Source organism: Notolepis coatsorum (genome assembly GCF_963971535.1).
Source record: "Notolepis coatsorum genome assembly, chromosome: 5".
NCBI lineage: Eukaryota > Metazoa > Chordata > Actinopteri > Aulopiformes > Paralepididae > Notolepis > Notolepis coatsorum.
This window is the reverse complement of record NC_140169.1, coordinates 30132689-30153045: the sequence shown is the minus strand read 5'-3', so window position 1 is coordinate 30153045 and position 20357 is coordinate 30132689. Positions and strand designations below refer to the sequence as shown.

General features: G+C 43.7%; 1 protein-coding gene across 1 annotated transcript in view; it reads right to left on the bottom strand.

The window, feature by feature from the left end:
• Positions 1 to 5760: 5760 nt before the first annotated feature.
• Positions 5761 to 20357, bottom strand: part of ube2g2 (ubiquitin-conjugating enzyme E2G 2) — a 78035-nt gene continuing 63438 nt past the window's right edge. The window contains exons 5-6 of the mRNA XM_084314687.1: positions 13557 to 13697; positions 5761 to 7939 (exon numbers count right to left, since the gene is read on the bottom strand). Of these exons, the coding sequence (XP_084170813.1) occupies positions 7827 to 7939; positions 13557 to 13697 (254 nt within the window). The 3' untranslated portion in view covers positions 5761 to 7826. The remainder of the gene's footprint in view (positions 7940 to 13556; positions 13698 to 20357) is intronic.

The window sequence follows — 20357 nt, the reverse complement described above, 5'->3', positions numbered from 1 at the left end:
CATTGGGGCAGGACTGCAGTCAACTTCATAGATCATAGGACTTGAGTGAGGACAAGGGTCGACAACGTGGCTGTCAGTGGAAGTCAACAGCCTATAATAAAGACTGTACAGAGAACCAGCCTCTGGCTCAACCTCAACTATTATAAGCACAGGACACAACCCATGTAACAACCCATCATCTACAGTCTACAGTCATGTACACACTCACTTTAAATAAACACTCACCTTACCACTCACTTTAGACACTTTAACACACTTTATATTTTTATAAAGAGATTTGCAATACCTCATTTGCACCTTACCCTAAGTTTTGTACCTCTGCATTGTACCTCACTGTTACTCATTTTACTCTGTATTGTATATTGTATATTGACTTTACTTACTTTTTACTTACTTCTTAATTACTTTTTTTCTTTACTTACTTAATTTTTACTGTATGTAGCACACTCTCAGGGGCTCATACAGAAACAAGCATTTCATCATAAAGTATTCTGTATTTTGTTGTGACAAATAATAAACAAACTTGAACTTGAGGACTGCAGTCAACCCTCTTGGAACACAGTGGAAGTTGACCATAGCCCTTTACTTTTGCTGACAAAAATAGTACACTTTTCATACATTTACTAAACTACAACTAAAGTTTGGTAAACATTTCAGTGTACATTTTTTTTTTTACTCAGATTACACTTACAGCATATTACATGAAAGCACATAGGAAGTACCAAAAATGCATTGCAAGTATGCTCTCAGAAAAGTACATGTGCTGAAAACTTAAATATTTTCATATAAATGTATATAATATCATTTTTTTTTTAGATTGACTTGAAACCTGGTCATCTGAAGGGGTGCCTGATGCTGGGACCAGTTGTCTTGTTGTCACTGCCTTAGAGGGATGTTGTGTTGAATATTCCTGCCTCTGGCTGCCATTTGCTCCTTTATCATTTGACAGCAATGTGTTCCGTTTACATAGTGATGTCATAGGTAACATAGTGATGTCATAGGCAATAGAATCGTTGCAGGGAATGTTTACGAGGTTATTTTTCTTCCAACATGGCTGCCTCTAACCATTGGTAACCACTTTCAAAAGAAAACGGCTGATCGTACAAAGTCGTACAGTTTGCAAAATATTAGAAAAGCATGATATTACTGTTCCACTGTGACTTGTTTACAAGATCCAGCAAAAAGACACCTTACTTTATTGTTGATAAATGTCCCATATCAACACATAGCAACCGTTGTTTCTTCCAACATGGAGGACAAATGGCCATTCTAAACATTCAAGGATCAGCCCTATGCCAACAATGTTACAGACAACTCAGTCCCCGTCATTACTGAGGATAACCATCACTATGGTACACCACTCCAACCACATGTGGTCAAGCATGAAAAGGTCTACAACCACAGGACTGTAATGTGACTGTCAACGACCAAATCAAATCAAATTTATTTGTAAGGCCCGACAACACACGTGAATGTCCCCATGGGCCGGACACGTCTTCTTTAAACAAGTCAAGAAGAAACATAACAATAAGTCAAGAACAAAACAAGAACACCATAAGGTCCAACAAATTTAAAATAAATGCAAATAAATGAATGAATGCAAGCACTCCCAGACGCGTGAACACTTAAGGTAACTAACTTGCGTTCAGCGTTTCTCAGATTTTTCTCTGATTGGCCACAACGCCCACGTGACCGCGCGCTAGCACGCCCCCTTATCCACGCCTGCCGCTCTCGCTCTGTGTGTTGTGTTGCAGCGCGCGGCAGAGGCAGGGGCGTCCATTTGGTATGGCAAGGTATGGCACTCGCCATACCTTGGCAAATAAAAATGAAAAAAAAAAAAAAAAAAATTTACAATTTACAATTTTTTATGTTGATTTAGAATTCGAATGTCAACATTATGAACGAAGCTTCGAACTATTCGGTACAGCCCTAGCATGTTTTGATATTTATGTTTTGTCAATTATCTCACTTTTACTAGGTGACTTTTGCTGTGACTAACTGAAATATGCCCAAAAAAAAGGAAAATGGACATAGGGAAGTTTTTTTATCAAAGGGCAGCAGAGACAAGTGATACAGGGACACAGGTAAGATCTGGCGTAGTGATTATAACAGTGCAGTTCAGCATTCAGTAACCCATACTTTTTGTGAATGTGTTTTTGATACTACATTCTGTTGAACACACACCTCAAAAGCGTACCTAAGGAAAATTGGCTCAATTGCAAGAAAAGTAATAGACAGTTATGATATTACATTCTGCATAATTCGTATGCAAAATATTGTGGTTCCCTGCTTTAGTCTGTTGACACATTTCTATACTAAAAATGCTTGTGTAGTCCTGTGTCATACCTAAATGTCATATAACTGAATTGTATAGAAACAACTCACCAAAAGTGACTATTGCACAACTGATTTCCTTTTAGTGAAAGGACGCCACTGGGCAGAGGTCCCTGCCTTCCTCAATTTATACGCATTGAAGTATTGACTACGCCGTAACGAATCATTAAAAAAATATACCGTTAACTGGAATATGTTGTGCCTTTACACATATGTTGGATTATGTAATTGGTTTGTCATGACAAACCAATCATCGCATCGCCGGCTGTCTCTGGCTTGCTCCAGCGGACACCAGAGCACAGTGATGCCGCTCGCGGCAGCATATTCTCCCCGCTGGCTGAGCTCTGGTGTCCGCTGGAGCAAGCCAGAGACAGCCGGCGATGCAATGTTTTATTTGTTCCAGTTAACGGTATCTTTTTTTAATGATTTGTTACGGCGCAATCAATACTTCCATGCATTAGGGACCTCCATGTTTTGGGGGTATTCATCAGACAAATCGGATCCGGCCATTCGGCTCCCATCAGTCGGGCAAGAACTGCAGGTTTTCAGCCTCTCTCCTCTCTCCTGGAGCTTAAGGGGGAGCTTAGTATTCCTGCCTCTGAGGAGGTGGCTACAACAACACACAGTGACTACATGCAGTCACTGTGTGTTGTTGTAGCCACCGGGACATTTTTTTTTTATTTGTTTGTCATGACAAACCAATTACATAATCCAACATATGTGTAAAGGCACAACATATTCCAGTTAACGGTATATTTTTTTAATGATTCGTTACGGCGTAGTCAATACTTCCATGCGTATAAATTGAGGAAGGCAGGGACCTCTGCCGCGCGCTGCAACACAACACACAGAGCGGCAGGCGTGGAAAAGGGGGTGTGCTAGCGCGCGGTCACGTGGGCGTCGTGGCCAATCAGAGAAACGCTGAACGCAAGTTAGTTACCTTAAGTGTTCACGCCTCCCAGACATACCCCACGCGAAGGTAAGGAAAAACTCACTAAAACCTAACAATAGGGGAAAATGCACCACAGGCAGTGTGGAGGAGAGAAACCTTAGAAGGGCCATTCAAGGGGGGGGATCTCCCTTCTTAGATGTCGGTGATAGTAGTGTTGCAGACTAACAGTTGGTAAGCATGCACTCATGTGTGTAGTGAAACACAGATGAGTGCATGCAATAGCAACTGAACATTTTGAAAAATTAAAGATAGAGCTGATAGCGATAGCAACTGAACATTTTGAAAGATTAAAGATAGAGCTGATAGCGAATCTATTTGAGGCACAGGGGCGGCGCAAAGAGGGTCGCGTCCTCCCCGTCTTAATCACGGGACATTCAACACTCCGGTCATCGCTCCGAGACAGCCGGAGACAGGGAGATAGGGGGCGGCGCAGAGAGGGTCGCAACCTCCCCGACATCATCGCGGGACGTCGAGCACACCGGTCACCACTACGAGACCGCCGGAGACAGGAGGTGGTAAACCAATGGTTTATTCAGTAGGAAGGTGCTTTTAAGAGATGCACTAGGATTTCTGATGATTTGAAATGAGACAGAATAGACCACCAGACCACGTATTATGTGGAAGAAGCACGTCATTTGGTAATTTACATTTAGCTGACGCTTTTATCCAAAGCGACTTACAAATATAAGGATAGTAACATAGTGGTTCCCCGTTTCCATTGTGGAGCGAGGACCGAGAATAGCCTGCTTCGCTTTGATGACCCCCCAGGAGCCTGAATAGGAGTTGGTCTCAAGTCAGAAGATACAAAGCGTAGGGGTCTTGAGGGTGTGTAGTTTGAAGATGCAGAGCGTAGGGGTCTTGAGGGTGTGTATTTAAGAGACCATTGACAGAGGCAGGAGGGAACCGTTCCCTTACCATTGTCAATTCCCTTCTTGCTGCACGGTAAGCAAGGTCAAGAACCTTGAAGCAGATTCTTGAGGAAATGGGAAGCCAGTGCAGCTCTCCGAGAAGTGGGGTGACCAGTGTTGGGCAAGTTACTCAGGAAGTGTAATTAGTTACTTATTACTCCTTTAAAAAGGTAATACAAAAAACATCCGGTCACCCCTCCTCCAGCTACTGATTATGTTGTATAAAAGTAATTAGTTACTTAGAGCCTTGGTGGTGGAAGCTGGTAAACCAGCTAGTAGTGCATTGCAATAGTTGAGGTGAGATATGACTGTTGACTGCAGGAGTTGGGTGGCTTCTTTTGTTAGAATACAGTCTAGTCGTGGCGGCTGGGTCGCGCAGCGGACTAAGCGCTCGTCACCAACGCGAGAGACACTGGTATCGAATCCAGCTGTCAGCGTTGCCTCCGGCTTGGCCGGCCGTCATACTGGCTCAATTGGCAGAGTCAGCGGGAGGGAAGCCGGTGGGGTGGTATTCTGGTCATTGTAAACAGCGACTCCTACAGGTCGGTCAGGGCGCCTGTACAGCCAGGGAATGATCTGGAGGGAGGTAGTGTGACCTTCCACACGTTACACCCTCCCAGTGAGAGTCCGCGCTGCCAGGTGAAAAGAAGTGGTGGGCTGGGTACACATGTGTCGGAGGAAGCATGTGATAGTCTCCGCCCTCCCAGACCGACAGTAGGGGGTAGAGTGCGCAACGACCAGGAAGGGGATTGGGAATTTGCATAACAACTAACATTGGGAGGGGAGAAAAATGGAAAAAGATAATAAAAAAAAACGAATAGTCTAGTCTACAAGCCAGACAGTAGTAATTATCCACGTAGTTGCACATGGTTGAGTCTACGCTATCCTCATTTCAAATAATCAGAAATATCTTGGTGACAGTGTTTGTCTTGTGGTCTGCAGGCTGCATGTTAAGCCATTATTACCTCTGACCTGCTCCTGCTTCAGTATCACTCTCCCTGTCATTACCCACAACCCATACCTTGACCACATGCCTGCTGAACTATGACCTTTAAACTCTGTGTGACCCTGTGGTTTGTAATGACTAAGGAGGAGGGTGACCTTAGCAACCATTGTGACTGTATTATGCCTCAATAGGGCTGTTAAAAGTAGAATCTATAATACTGTCAAAGAGCTACCTCTAGGCGAGTCTTTTAGGAGGGGATAGGTTTTTCTTAACAGAGCTAAGCTCAGGAGGTGGAGTGGTTCAATTCCGGCTCCTGCAGCATGTCCTTGAGCAAGACACTTAACCCCTAACTGCTCCTGACGAGCAGGTTGGTGCCATGCATGGCAGCCTTCACCATTGGTGTGTGTATGTTGTAAAGCACTTTGGGTAGTCAGAAGAATGTGCTATATAAATGCAGTGCATTTACCATATCGTGAGATAAGTGTGCAGGAAGCTGTTAGGAAGAATTCAGAATGAACTGCATATATTTTCTTCATCTTGAATTCCAGTAACCTGCCCCCAGCCCTTGTCAAAACAAACACACTTCTTGCAGAGATCATAATTACGCACCAAGCAGATACATATTCTTCCCTCAGTTTATTTAATCAATCACATCTCAAATCAACAACAAATTAAAAGCTACTACACAGCTTCAGGCTACATACTGTCCAATCAGTTCTGGCAATCTGCCATTCAAATAAACGATAAAAACACTGAAAAGAAAATGGTAAGAAATGGGACAGTGACGGTTTGTCACCCAAAAAGAAAATAACCAAACCTAAAACTAATTGTGTAGTTGTAGGGTAGTCACAATACCAGTTTTATCCTACAATGCTACACCAGACCAAGTTTCAATACCACACCAGACCAAGTGTCAATATCTTAGTCCACATATTCATTTTGAGTCGATTATACTATTGTACTTCAGAATCCCGTGCTGTAGTCTTAAAAAGGGACAGTCCACATTTTTAGATATTATAAGCAGAAAACACAAGAAATTGATAGCATTATCCTAGTAGTGGAGGTCAATGGGGAGGAATGGAGCATGTATGTTGCTTAGCCTCCAATGACTTCGACTAGCACACTTAGTATGATGCCAAATAATACAGGGGCTGGGTATTGCTACTGAGTACCTGATTCAATGTTGATTCTATTAGGCTCCATGACACTGATTTGAATTGGTTTGTTTTGGAGTTTAAGCTCAGAAACTCAGTGCAAGGCAAACTAGAGATACCTGCAGGACAAGGGGCACGCTAGAAATAACGTTTAAGCAAACATCTACAGTAGTGGAAAAAATTAAAAAAAATTATTATCTTGGTATTTTATCAATTCAATTATAATTTCTTTATATTTATTCCTGGACCTACTAACAAATGTGTTTCTGGGGAGAGCCCTGCTTCAGGTTAGAGCATAAGATGTTGATAAAATAAAAGTCTATAAACATGTAACAAAAATACAGTGTTTTTAGCAGTCAGTGAACCTGTGTGGTTGCGATGATATCATTCTAGAGAGCAGTAACACTGCTGGACATGAGTCCCTGGGGAAGAAAATAAAGTGCATCAAACATTCAGAGAGAAAGAGAGAGAGAGATAGAGGAAAGATAGATGGAGACGAGGGAGAGAAGAGCGAGGGAGAGGGAGGGGGAGAGAGAGATGGAGACAAAGAGAGATGGAGAGCAGATGAAGAAAGTGAGGGGCAATGGTAGAAAGATAGAGACAGGGCGAGAGGAGGAGAGAGAGTTGAGTGATGCTGAAACTGGTAGCTAAGTATTGACAGGATCAGATTCCAAATCGAAGGCGTAAAATTCCAGAACACTTCCCGGGGGCCTAGAGTTCCAACAACAACAGTTCTTCCAGCAACGGCCTCATTCTGCCTCGTTCCGTTTTCCATGGTTACAGTCCATCCATCCGATTGTCCCGTGACCTCCCGAACCTCCTTGAGTTGACGACGTTACACCTTTACGTGCCTCTCGTTTCATTTTCAAATTAGCTAATGGAGAATGGAGAGAATGGCACAACGCTATAACACTCCAGAATGGTTTTCACTACAGAGAGAGAACATCAGGGGGGAAGGTCTTCTCTCTGGAGAACTCCCTGCTGGGAAGCCTCGTTTCTAGACCATGGTTAACGGCTACCAAGACACACATCGCCTGAAACGTTTTGTTAAGCGTAAACTTTGGTGAAACTGTGAAATGCAGGATAAAGTGAGAAAGATGGTAACCTGGTTATGTTTGCTTAGCAGCCTATATATATATATCGCAACTAGCGGTTGTATAATTCACAGCAGGGGGAGCGTTGAACACCATTCTGGAGTGTTACACAGCAGGAGTGTGCGGGCCACCATATTCAGGAGCCTTTCTATCCCGCACATGCTCACAGCCGCTGGATGTGCACGTCTTCTCCATGCAGTTAAGTTATAAATTAACCCCATGTTTGACGCTGGTAGGGTTGACAGAGTGACAACCTGGGGAGAAGGTTTCAGAGAAGAAGAAGAAGAAGAAGAAGAGGAGGAGGAAGAAGAAGGAGGGGGTTCCATGTTTCTTCTTCTTCTGGTTGTGAAATGTAAAGCAGCGGTCTGCAGGACTGATAAACAAACGCGTCTGCAACGCCGTGTGAGCGTTGTCGTCTTGGGAGTGATGATGTCATCATTAGAGGCCGAGGGACTTGCGTACGATCTGTTGGGCCAGTTGGTAGAACTGTTCTCGGTCTTCACGCCACATCTTAGAGGCGTCAACATTGGCACCGCTCTCATCATTAGGCTCTGGAAGAGAGAGGAGAGGGAGAAGAGGAAAGATTATATTTATGTTAGCACTCCATGGACTTCAGACTGTATTAGTATTATCTAAGAATTTATGGTATTATCCATCTATTGTAACTATCTTAGGGCTGACCCTGAGTAGTCGAATGCAAAACATATACTTGTTTCCCCTTCATTCTTTCTAAAAAGCAAAGAGGCCTAGAAGCATGGCTAACACTAATGGTGTGCATACCAGAGAGGCTAACTGCCTAAGAAAACCGGCACAGAGGCACTGAAAGAGGATTTCACCCATCTAATGAACACACTAGACTAGACAAATATCAAGATGCATCCATCAGTGGACCAATTGCATGCTTTCGCAGAGGACAAGAAGCCTTCAGTAGACTCCTTCAGACATTAATTCATTGAGCGCCACGCTGTTTTTCCATCTGTACTGCCTGGTGCCAGTGTTATTGACAATTTTTACGATGTTTGCGGACCCATCGTATATTCTATATGTTGACGACAGTATCTTCTCTACAGTACCTGCTAGCATGTTGACGACAGTATCTTCTCTACAGTACCTGCTAGCATGTTGATGACAGTATCTTCTCTACAGTACCCGCTAGCATGCTGACGACAGTATCTTCTCTACAGTACCTGCTAGCATGCTGATGACAGACGACAGTATCTTCTCTACAGTACCCGCTAGCATGCTGACGACAGTATCTTCTCTACAGTACCCGCTAGCATGCTGATGACAGACGACAGTACCCGCTAGCATGCTGATGACAGACGACAGTATCTTCTCTACAGTAACCGCTAGCATGCTGACGACAGTATCTTCTCTACAGTACCTGCTAGCATGCTGACGACAGACAGCAGTATCTTCTCTACAGTACCTGCTAGCATGCTGATGACAGACGACAGTATCTTCTCTACAGTACCCGCTAGCATGCTGACGACAGTATCTTCTCTACAGTACCCGCTAGCATGCTGACGACAGTATCTTCTCTACAGTACCTGCTAGCATGCTGATGACAGACGACAGTATCTTCTCTACAGTACCTGCTAGGATGCTGACGACAGTATCTTCTCTACAGTACCTGCTAGGATGCTGACGACAGTATCTTCTCTACAGTACCTGCTAGCATGCTGACGACAGACGACAGTATCTTCTCTACAGTACCTGCTAGCATGCTGACGACAGACGACAGTATCTTCTCTACAGTACCTGCTAGCATGCTGACGACAGACGACAGTATCTTCTCTACAGTACCTGCTAGCATGCTGATGACAGACGACAGTATCTTCTCTACAGTACCTGCTAGCATGTTCATGACAGTATCTTCTCTACAGTACCTGCTAGCATGCTGACGACAGTATCTTCTCTACAGTACCTGCTAGCATGCTGACGACAGACGACAGTATCTTCTCTACAGTACCCGCTAGCATGCTGACGACAGTATCTTCTCTACAGTACCCGCTAGCATGCTGACGACAGTATCTTCTCTACAGTACCTGCTAGCATGCTGACGACAGACGACAGTATCTTCTCTACAGTACCTGCTAGCATGCTGACGACAGTATCTTCTCTACAGTACCCGCTAGCATGCTGACGACAGTATCTTCTCTACAGTACCCGCTAGCATACTGACGACAGTATCTTCTCTACAGTACCTGCTAGCATGCTGACGACATGCTGACGCTAGCATGTTGATGACAGTATCTTCTCTACAGTACCTGCTAGCATGCTGACGACAGACGACAGTATCTTCTCTACAGTACCTGCTAGCATGCTGACGACAGTATCTTCTCTACAGTACCTGCTAGCATGCTGACGACAGACGACAGTATCTTCTCTACAGTACCCGCTAGCATGCTGACGACAGTATCTTCTCTACAGTACCCGCTAGCATGCTGACGACAGTATCTTCTCTACAGTACCTGCTAGCATGCTGACGACAGACGACAGTATCTTCTCTACAGTACCTGCTAGCATGCTGACAGTATCTTCTCTACAGTACCTGCTAGCATGCTGACGACAGTATCTTCTCTACAGTACCCGCTAGCATGCTGACGACAGTATCTTCTCTACAGTACCCGCTAGCATGCTGACGACAGTATCTTCTCTACAGTACCTGCTAGCATGCTGACGACAGTATCTTCTCTACAGTACCTGCTAGCATGCTGACGACAGTATCTTCTCTACAGTACCTGCTAGCATGCTGATGACAGACGACAGTATCTTCTCTACAGTACCCGCTAGCATGCTGACGACAGTATCTTCTCTACAGTACCCGCTAGCATGCTGATGACAGACGACAGTACCCGCTAGCATGCTGATGACAGACGACAGTATCTTCTCTACAGTACCCGCTAGCATGCTGACGACAGTATCTTCTCTACAGTACCTGCTAGCATGCTGACGACAGACAGCAGTATCTTCTCTACAGTACCTGCTAGCATGCTGATGACAGACGACAGTATCTTCTCTACAATACCCGCTAGCATGCTGACGACAGTATCTTCTCTACAGTACTGCCGCCATTTTAGTGCTGGGTGATTTCAATAGCGCCAATCTGAGAAAGGTATTACCTGACTTCTATCAGCATGTGACTTGCAACACCAGAGGCGGTAACATCCTAGATCACTGTTACACGCAATTTAAAGGTGGCTACAAGGCTCATTCTGATAGTGGCTTTGGTAAATCAGATCACGCGTCCATCTTTCTTTCACCAATGTACAAACAGAGAATCAAAAGTACTCCTGTAGTCTCGCGAGAGGTGCAGAAATGGGATTTGACGTCAGAGGAGACGCTCCAGTCTGCGTTTGACTGCACAGACTGGAATGTATTCCGCGACACGGATAACATTAATGTCTACACGGAGACAGTGCTGGACTATGTTTGTACTATGGTGGAAGAAACAATCCCCACTACCAAAATGAGAGTTTACCCAAATCAAAAACCCTGGGTAGACAAATCCGTCCGTGAAGCTCTGAGAGAGCGCACCAAAGGACAGTGTCAGAGGCCAAACGGCGCTACAGGGATAAAATTGAACTCCAGTTTGAACAAGCTGACTCTAGAGCTATGTGGCAGGGGCTCAAAACGATGACAGACTACAAAGGCGCCTCCCTCAAACTGAACAGTGACATCTCCTTAGCAAATGACCTCAATACCTTCTATGCGAGGTTTGATGCTGGTAATAACAACACCAGCTCACAAGCCACGGCAATGGGGGGGGGGGGGGTCGGCTGCTGATGAAGGCGCAGTGTTCAGGGTAACAGAGCATGAGGTGAGGCGGACCTTTAAAAAAGTGAATATCAGGAAGGCAGCAGGTCCGGACGGCATCCCCGGCCGCGTCCTAAAAGTCTGTGCCGACCAACTGGCCCCAGTATTCACTGACATATTTAACCTGTCCTTAGAACAGGCTGTCATCCCCACCTGCCTGAAGAAGTCCACTATTATCCCTGTACCCAAAAAATCCAAGCCTGCTTGCCTCAACGACTACCGCCCTGTAGCTCTCACCTCCAGACCATAGCCATGAAGTGCTTTGAGAAGCTAGTAAAGGGCTACATCTGCTCCTCCCTCCCCATCAACATGGACCCCCTGCAATTTGCATACCGCCCCAACAGGTCCACGGAGGACGCCATAGCCCATGTGCTGCACACAGCAGCATCACACCTGGACAAGAGGCAGGGGAACTATGTGAGAATGCTATTCATCGACTACAGCTCGGCATTCAATACCATAGTCCCCTCCATACTCATAGCCAAGCTCAGGGACCTGGGCTTGAACTATGACCTCTGCCAGTGGGTCTTGGACTTCCTGACTGGCAGACCCCAGGTGGTGAGAGCAGGCAACTGCACCTCCTCATCCATCACCCTCAACATAGGGGCCCCCCAGGGCTGTGTTCTGAGTCCCCTCCTCTACTCCCTGTACACACACGACTGTGTGGCTCAGCGGAGTAGCAATACAATCATCAAATTTGCTGACGACACAGTGGTGGTGGGCCTGATCTCTGCCAACGACGAGAGGGCCTACCTGGAAGAGGTCAAGGTCCTGGCGGGATGGTGCCAGGAAAACAGCCTCTCCCTGAACGTCAGCAAAACAAAGGAGATGATTGTGGACTTCAGGAGGTCGGGGGTCAAGGACTACAGCCCCCTCAGCATCGACGGGGCACCGGTTGAGAGAGTCAACAGCTTTAAGTACCTCGGAGCCTACATATCCGAGGACTTGACATGGACCACACACATTGACAGTGTTGTGAAGAAGGCACGACAACGCCTCTACTTCCTCAGGCGCCTAAGGAAGTTCCAAGTCAGTCAGAAGATCCTTAAGAACTTCTACTCATGTACAATAGAGAGCATCTTGACCGGCAACATCACCTCCTGGTTTGGGAATAGCACTGCACAAGACCGAAGCAGACTACAAAGAGTGACACGTTCAGCCGAACGCACAATTGGAGGGGGGCTCCCCACCCTCCAGAACATTTACAACAAGCGTTGCAAGGGCAAGGCTAAGAGAATCATTAAAGACTCCAGTCACCCGAACAACTGCCTCTTTGAACTGCTGCGGTCAGGCAAGCGATACCGGAGTCTCAAGGCGAGCACAGAAAGACTCAGAAGAAGCTTCTATCCCCAGGCCATCAGGCTGCTAAACGAACAATGAACACTACACAACAACAACCACCAAACGCACATAGCACACACATCCACACGCACACACTCACTTTAAACAAACACACTGTAGCACCCACTCCACACACTTTATAGCACACACCCACTTTAAACAAACACACTGTAGCACCCACTCCCCACACTTTATATTTATTGATGAAGGATTGCACTACAACTCGTACACCTTACTGTAAATTGTACCTAAATTGTACCTCATCCCATTTCTGCTTTGCACTATATAGTACTGTACATTAGTACACTGCATAGTATTGTATATTATATGGTAACTCAGAACATTGTACATATGTCTATACCGAACACTGTGACCTCATTTTCTTCTTCTAAATTACATGCTATACTATGTTATTTGATACTATCTTGTCTAGCACAGTCTCTGGAGCGTAACTGTAAGAAGCATTTTGTATGAAAGTATTCTGTACTTCTGTATGACAACTATTAAAGAAACTTGAAACTTGCTAGCATGCTGACGACAGTATCTTCTCTACAGTACCTGCTAGCATGCTGACGACAGACGACAGTATCTTCTCTACAGTACCCGCTAGCATGCTGACGACAGTATCTTCTCTACAGTACCTGCTAGCATGCTGATGACAGACAGTATCTTCTCTACAGTACCTGCTAGGATGCTGACGACAGTATCTTCTCTACAGTACCTGCTAGCATGCTGACGACAGACGACAGTATCTTCTCTACAGTACCTGCTAGCATGTTGATGACAGTATCTTCTCTACAGTACCTGCTAGCATGTTGATGACAGTATCTTCTCTACAGTACCTGCTAGCATGCTGACGACAGACGACAGTATCTTCTCTACAGTACCTGCTAGCATGCTGACGACAGTATCTTCTGTACAGTACCTGCTAGCATGCTGACGACAGACGACAGTATCTTCTCTACAGTACCTGCTAGCATGCTGACGACAGTATCTTCTCTACAGTACCTGCTAGCATGCTGACGACAGACAGCAGTATCTTCTCTACACTCTGGACAGGACTCCATCTCTCAGCACTGCTCTCGTAGCCCATGGGGTCGTCTCCTGGAGCGTGGAGGATGGAGATACACACTCTGCCGTCCGGGTAGACTGGAAAGGACAGGAGAGAGGACAGACATTACTTGAATCTGTTTAAACCTGTCTGGGTAGAGTAGAGAGAAGAAGACATGGAGAGTAGAGGAGACAAACAACAGTTTAAATGGTTGTTTATAGAGATTAACCTTGGCTGACTTTGTGAGACAGTTTAAAATGTGTGTGTGATTTCCGGTTTGAACGCAATGTGAAGCGATACGCGTTTGGTTACAGCTCCGCTCCCGTCAACGTTAATTTCGTTTAAAAACCTTATTTGAACAATACCAAAAGAGATGAAACCACATCGTATGTATTGATAAGACCTTCTACTAACTATATCAAAAGCCATAAAGACTCAACATGGATATTAAGGATAAGAAAAAGAGTGGAAAGAGATTCGGCACAGACACTCCAACGGCGCCGATTTTGACACGATCAAAAAATACAACAGGCGAGGCAGCGACGGTACCGTTGTTGACTAGCCCCGATGGGGGGACTATAGTGGAGAATATACCGGGACCAACGACGACTGGCCCGAGAGGGAGACAGCAGTTGACAACACAACGGTAACAACGTGTAAAAATACCGTAAGAGATAAAGCAGGGGAATTTGAGAAGATAATCTCCAACAAACCCATCGGGTCCATCATTGCACCCACAACATCAACTGACACAAGCAGTGCAATTTCACAACCCGACTTCAACTCTGACTATCCTGATGAAGGAACAGATGGTCGCTTTCAAATTACACATCGAGGAACTCAAAGATGAATTCAAAGCACACGTCGATGCTAAATTCGAAGAGGTTATGGAAGCAGCCGCTGCACAGGCCGGGCGAATCACGGCAGTGGAGAATACGGTGATAGAAATTACACAGATGGTCCAAAAGAACGAGAAGAACGTCAACGATGGATTAACAGAGTTTATCGAAGGAGATAAAACAGGTGGAAGAAGAGTGTCGGAAGAAAATACAAGAAGTCGAAGAGGAAGCAAGGGAGAGGCAGCTCGAGACCCAACGTTACTACAGGCGAAATAATATCCGCATTGTGGGACTGGATGAATCAGTAAATTGCACAGACGACAGCTTTTCAACAGTGTTAGTAGATATTTTAGGTAATAACACCCTTCCCACAGCGCCGACAGTGGACCAATGTTACAGAGTCGGTACACGAGGACAAAGAGTTAACGGTCCGAGAGTTATCATTGTTACCCTGCGCAAGACGGTAATAAGAGACGCCATCATTAGAGGAGCGCGCAATCAAAGGGGGAAACTGAAATATGGTGAAAATTCAATATCTATCTACGAAGATCTATGTAAGGAGGCCATCGCTCAGCGTTTCCCCTACAAGGATGTGATGCAGAGAATGTTTAAGAGTGGTCTCAGGCCAATCCTTAACTACCCGGCACTATTATCGATCTTGGGAAAAGACGGTATTAGGCAGAGAATACGCACACCTAAAGCCGCCGAAGATTACATGAAGCAACATGGATCTGGTCCCGCCGGGCAGGACGCAACATTGGCTCAGAACAGATAAGCCTATTCTTCTCTCTCTTTCTCTTTGTATTTTAGTAATTTTATTAGAATGACTTTACCACGGCTCAACAAAAGTAACAGATGCTATGCACGCTGACAACAATAAGGCACAAGATGTTTAATATGGCTTGTAAGGCATTATATTTACAGTCTTCTGGTCTCTGTGGAGACAATAATCCAACATTGAAATTATGAACATTCTGGAACATTCTGGGCTCCTCTCTCGACTGCTCAGGGACACAAAGGAATATCCCGGAAAATACTAGTAGGTCATGACCCCTGGGTAGGAAGATCATTCTGGAACATAACAGCAGTGTTTACATATTACTAGTATTCTACAACCTTCTAGAATATAATGCACCCCTTCAACGAAGGCCTGTAAATTTAACATTAACATCCGGTGTGAATAAGCATAGGATCCAAGGACTGAAGTTTAATTATGCTTTAATAAGACTTAAAAAAATAAAAATAAAAATACATTCGCCATCTAAATGTATAAGCACGACAAGGTTATTCTAATATTTTAAATAATTACTCCACTGATTTAGAGATTTGCACAATGTAGCTCTAAAAGTCTCTGTTTTTCTCTTTTTTCTCTTTACTCAATTTTATTTTATCTATTTTTCTCTGATGAGTTTTATTTTAGTTCTCACTCCTTTTTTATTTTTATCTTTCATTGTTATTTTTTTCATTTTAAGGTGTTAGTATTTATCTCCACTCTTTTCCTTTTTTCTGATGTTTCCTACATAAGTTAGTAGAAGGTTCAAATTAATATATCAATGAAGGTATATTTTTCATTTTTCACACTATTGTTAGTACATTAATGGGAAGGCGCAAGACCAAAAGCGACATTCTATTGAATTAGAATGAAAGTTTTAGATCCTATGGCAATTAGCATAGGAAGAGTAGGATTACAAAGCTCAATTTGGGTAATCCGGTGGCCTAAGGGAGGGAGTCATACGCGTAGGATGTGTCTATGGGACACAATCCTGTACGACTCTCGGTGGGAGGGGGGGAAAGGGGATTTTTATTTGTATATATGTATGTTTTTAAGCTCGGCTCTCAACGGGACCTCACTAGTTGGATGTATATCTATTGTTGCCTCGCACTCCAGAAGCATTACCAACAACTACACAACAACATGTATAGATTATGGCTAGTTTGAATATAATGATCTGGAACACTGGGGGAATAAATAACCAACACAAACACAAAAGCATGCTCACACTGATGAAAAAAGAACAGGTGGACGTTGCTCTGCTACGCAAGACGCACATTCTAGAGAAAGACATAGATACGTTAGCCGACAACACATATCATAATATTAGTCACTCTTCTTTTGGTACGAGAACTCGGGGTGTAGCCATAGTCGTTAGACGGAAGTTGAATATTGAATTAAAGGGAGTATGGTCTGATGTAGATGGTCGGATAACTATAGCTAAGATTGTACACAAGAACAGGAAAATAGCGTTGGTAGCGTTATACACCCCAAATTTGTACGAAGTGGGTTTCTTCACTACACTAACCAAAGCAATGTTAGACCTTCCCGATTACTCATTTATAATAGGTGCGGATTTTAATGCCATTTGGAATCCAAGGATGGACAAATCTTACCTCACCTTTTCCAGCGAACAAAAGAATTCATCTAATGCATTAAAGGATTGGTCGAAGATTACAGGTGTAAATGACTTATGGTGATCACTTAACCCCACGACCCGAAAGTACACTTGTCGATCTGCGAGACATAACACATTATCCAGAATAGATTATGTCTTTGCATCCCCGAGACTATTTGATAACTATGAAGTGGAAATGATACCCAATGCATTATCAGATCACTGTTATTTACTCCTAAAAGGAACATTTGGTATACTATCTTCCCGAGCCCCAAGATGGCGATTTAACTCGATGCTGCTTAATAACAAGGAATTCATTAAACAAGTCAAAGAAGCTCTTACAGTATTCCTACGGGAGAATGCAAACTCGGTGCAAGACCCCAGAATAATATGGATGTCGGTAAAGGGAACGATCAAGGATTTCACTGATAGCTTTTCCTCCAAAATGCGCAAGAATCGATGCACAAAACTGGCTGAACTGGAAACGCTTTACTCAACGTTATTTAATTCTTTACAATACAACAACTCAACTCGACTAGAAAATCAAGTTAAGGTACTAAAAAAAGAGATCAATGCCATATACAGACAACAATCGGAAATACAAATACGTAGCACAAGACAACAGCAGTACTCCCAAGGTTCTAAACCTAGTCACCTATTAGCCATGCGATTAAGAATTAATGCAAAATTTGCAGATATAACTACCATTAGAGCACAACAAGTACTTGAAACAGACCCTGAAAAAATAAATGTGACATTCAAAGAATTCTACTCCAACTTATATAAATCAGAAACGACCTTCGATCAAAACAAAATGGACACATATCTTAATCAAATTATTCTCCCTAAACTTTCAGAGGATGACGCTAAACAGTTAGAAACACCGATCACACTAGAGGAACTCAAGAAGGCCATATCCGAAATGCAAAGTGGTAAGGCTCCTGGAAGAGACGGTATCCCACCAGAAATGTACCTCTCTTGTTGGGACATAATTGGACCCTTATTACTAAATATGATCTTATACTCAGTCAAGGAGGGGAACTTCCATAAGAACGACAATATTGCACTCATAACAGTCCTTCTCAAAAAAGACAAAGACCCCACCGAGTGCGGTAGTTACAGACCCTTAAGCCTCCTCGGAACCGATATCAAACTGTACTCTAAGGTATTAGCCATCAGATTACAAAAGCATATGACGTCTTTAGTTCATCCGGACCAAACTGGCTTCATAAGAGGCCGCCTGATCACTGATAACATAAGACGATTACTGCACGTACTAGATGCCGACAAGGACGACACCATACCTAAGGCGATGCTGTCCCTGGATGCAATGAAAGCTTTTGACAGGCTGGAATGGTCGTATCTATGGGCAGTATTAGAGAAGATGGGGTTAGGTAAAGGTTTCATTGATATGATTAAAGTAGTATACAAAGACCCATCGGCCATGATTACAACAGGTATAATCACCTCCGGAATCTTTCCGGTATCACGCTCAGCTAGACAGGGTTGCCCTCTTAGTCCCGGACTATTCGATCTATCATTAGAACCTTTAGCACAATATATAAGACAATCCCAATCTATAGAACCAATCGTAATCAAGGGCACACAACATAAAATTTGTTTATATGCGGACGACGTAATACTGTTCATGCAAAACCCCAACACCACACTGCCTCATCTGCTCAAGTTGATTGAGAACTTTGGAGATTTATCGGGATTCAAGATAAATTGGCCGAAGTCGGCTTTCCTTCCACTTAACGCCCCTGCAAAAAAAGATATAACCCTCCCAGGAGAGATACCTATGGTAAAACATTTTAGATGTTTGGGAGTGGAAATATTCCCCACCATAAGACAAACGGTGAAGCACAATTACACAAAAATCCAAAACAAAATCAAAGACGACCTTGATAGGTGGGCAAAACTTAAAAACTCAGTACAGGCACGGATATCAATAGTTAAGATGGACGTACTACCTAGAATCAACTTCTTCAGCTCAATGCTACCGTTACCCCCTCCAGAGGGTTACTGGAAAAAATTACACTCCTCCACATACAAATTTATTTGGAATAACAAACCACCACGTATAAAAAGATCCACCGCACAGAGAAATAAAGCAGACGGTGGCATGGCATTTCCAGATTTTTTACACTATTTTAAGGCGTACACATTAAGACCATTGACAACATGGTTTGATCCCCAAGCATTAGTATCCTGGAGAAAATTAGAAGAAAACATAGTAGCCCCACATAGACTGAAGGACATAGCATACACTAAACTATCAATTAAGCATTGCGAACGTAAATTTGGCCCCATAATTACTCATGCGATCCGGATATGGCGTGAAACACAAAAAAAATATCCTAACCCACATAAATGGCACAATCATACTCCCTTATTCAATAACAATGTACTCTTGATTGGAAAACGACCTATAAGATTCCCTATATGCAGGGCTGTACGTTAACTTTTTTTGCACATAGCACTGGTGCTACAGAGGTTGATAGTTTTGTAGCACAGGCCAAAATCTTGTAGCACAAGTATAAAACGTGTTATATTTGTAACAGTCACAAATGTGCCTATTTGTATTTGTGTTATTTAGTTGCAGGGCCATGTTTGGCTGTCATTTAGTATATCGCCATGTGTTATTATTATTATAATACTCTCATATGCTATTTTCAATTAATATCATAAACAACATAAGGAATATTAGCATAATTTTGAGTGGACTGAAGGAATGAGCCAGCGTTAATAGTTTTAAATGCAAATAATTTATTGAAACATAGAAGTGGGGTCGGTTGGGACACACACACACACACACAATGGGGGACCCTGATGTAAACAAGACAAACGTCTTTCTCTGGTCTGCATCCCCTTAACAATTGTGTGTATTGAGCCGTACTGTACTGTACCCATTCTGCAATCTGTTAAATAAAGTTTTCATTCATTCATTCACACACACTGTTTCAACTCACCACCCCCGCATCATATTGTAGTCTAGTCTGTCTTCAAACTTCCACTCCTCTCGAATTTTTTTTATATTTGAATATCAACATTATCTGTCCATCCTCAGTAATCCTCAGTTTACTATAATATACTCCTGTCCTGAGTCCTGACTAGTGACTTCATCGTCTTTCCAAACGCACGCACACAGGGAAGGGGAGAGAGTGCCCCCCCATTTCCCTTTCCCCAGTCCACACTGTGTCTGCTGGCTCTGCGCCTCTGCCTCTGATCAGGATTAGCTTGTTAGCTTACGCTATAGTTGTAGTGATTGTAATGGTACATAAACGTTAATTTCGGGCGATGTGCGCATAAAGGAATGGCGACGGTGCAAAGCATGTAGATGCATTTGACCCGTTGCGAGAAAAAAAAACACCACAGACTTATTTCGGGACGTGTAGGCGCACTGCTGTGTTAACGCAGCAGTGCGCACCAACCGACCAACGCGCTGCTCTGCTTGCAGAAGCACGGATAGGGCGGATATGACTCGTCGAGTTGTCACAGAGTTTTTTCAAAATAAGAGTATCATAAT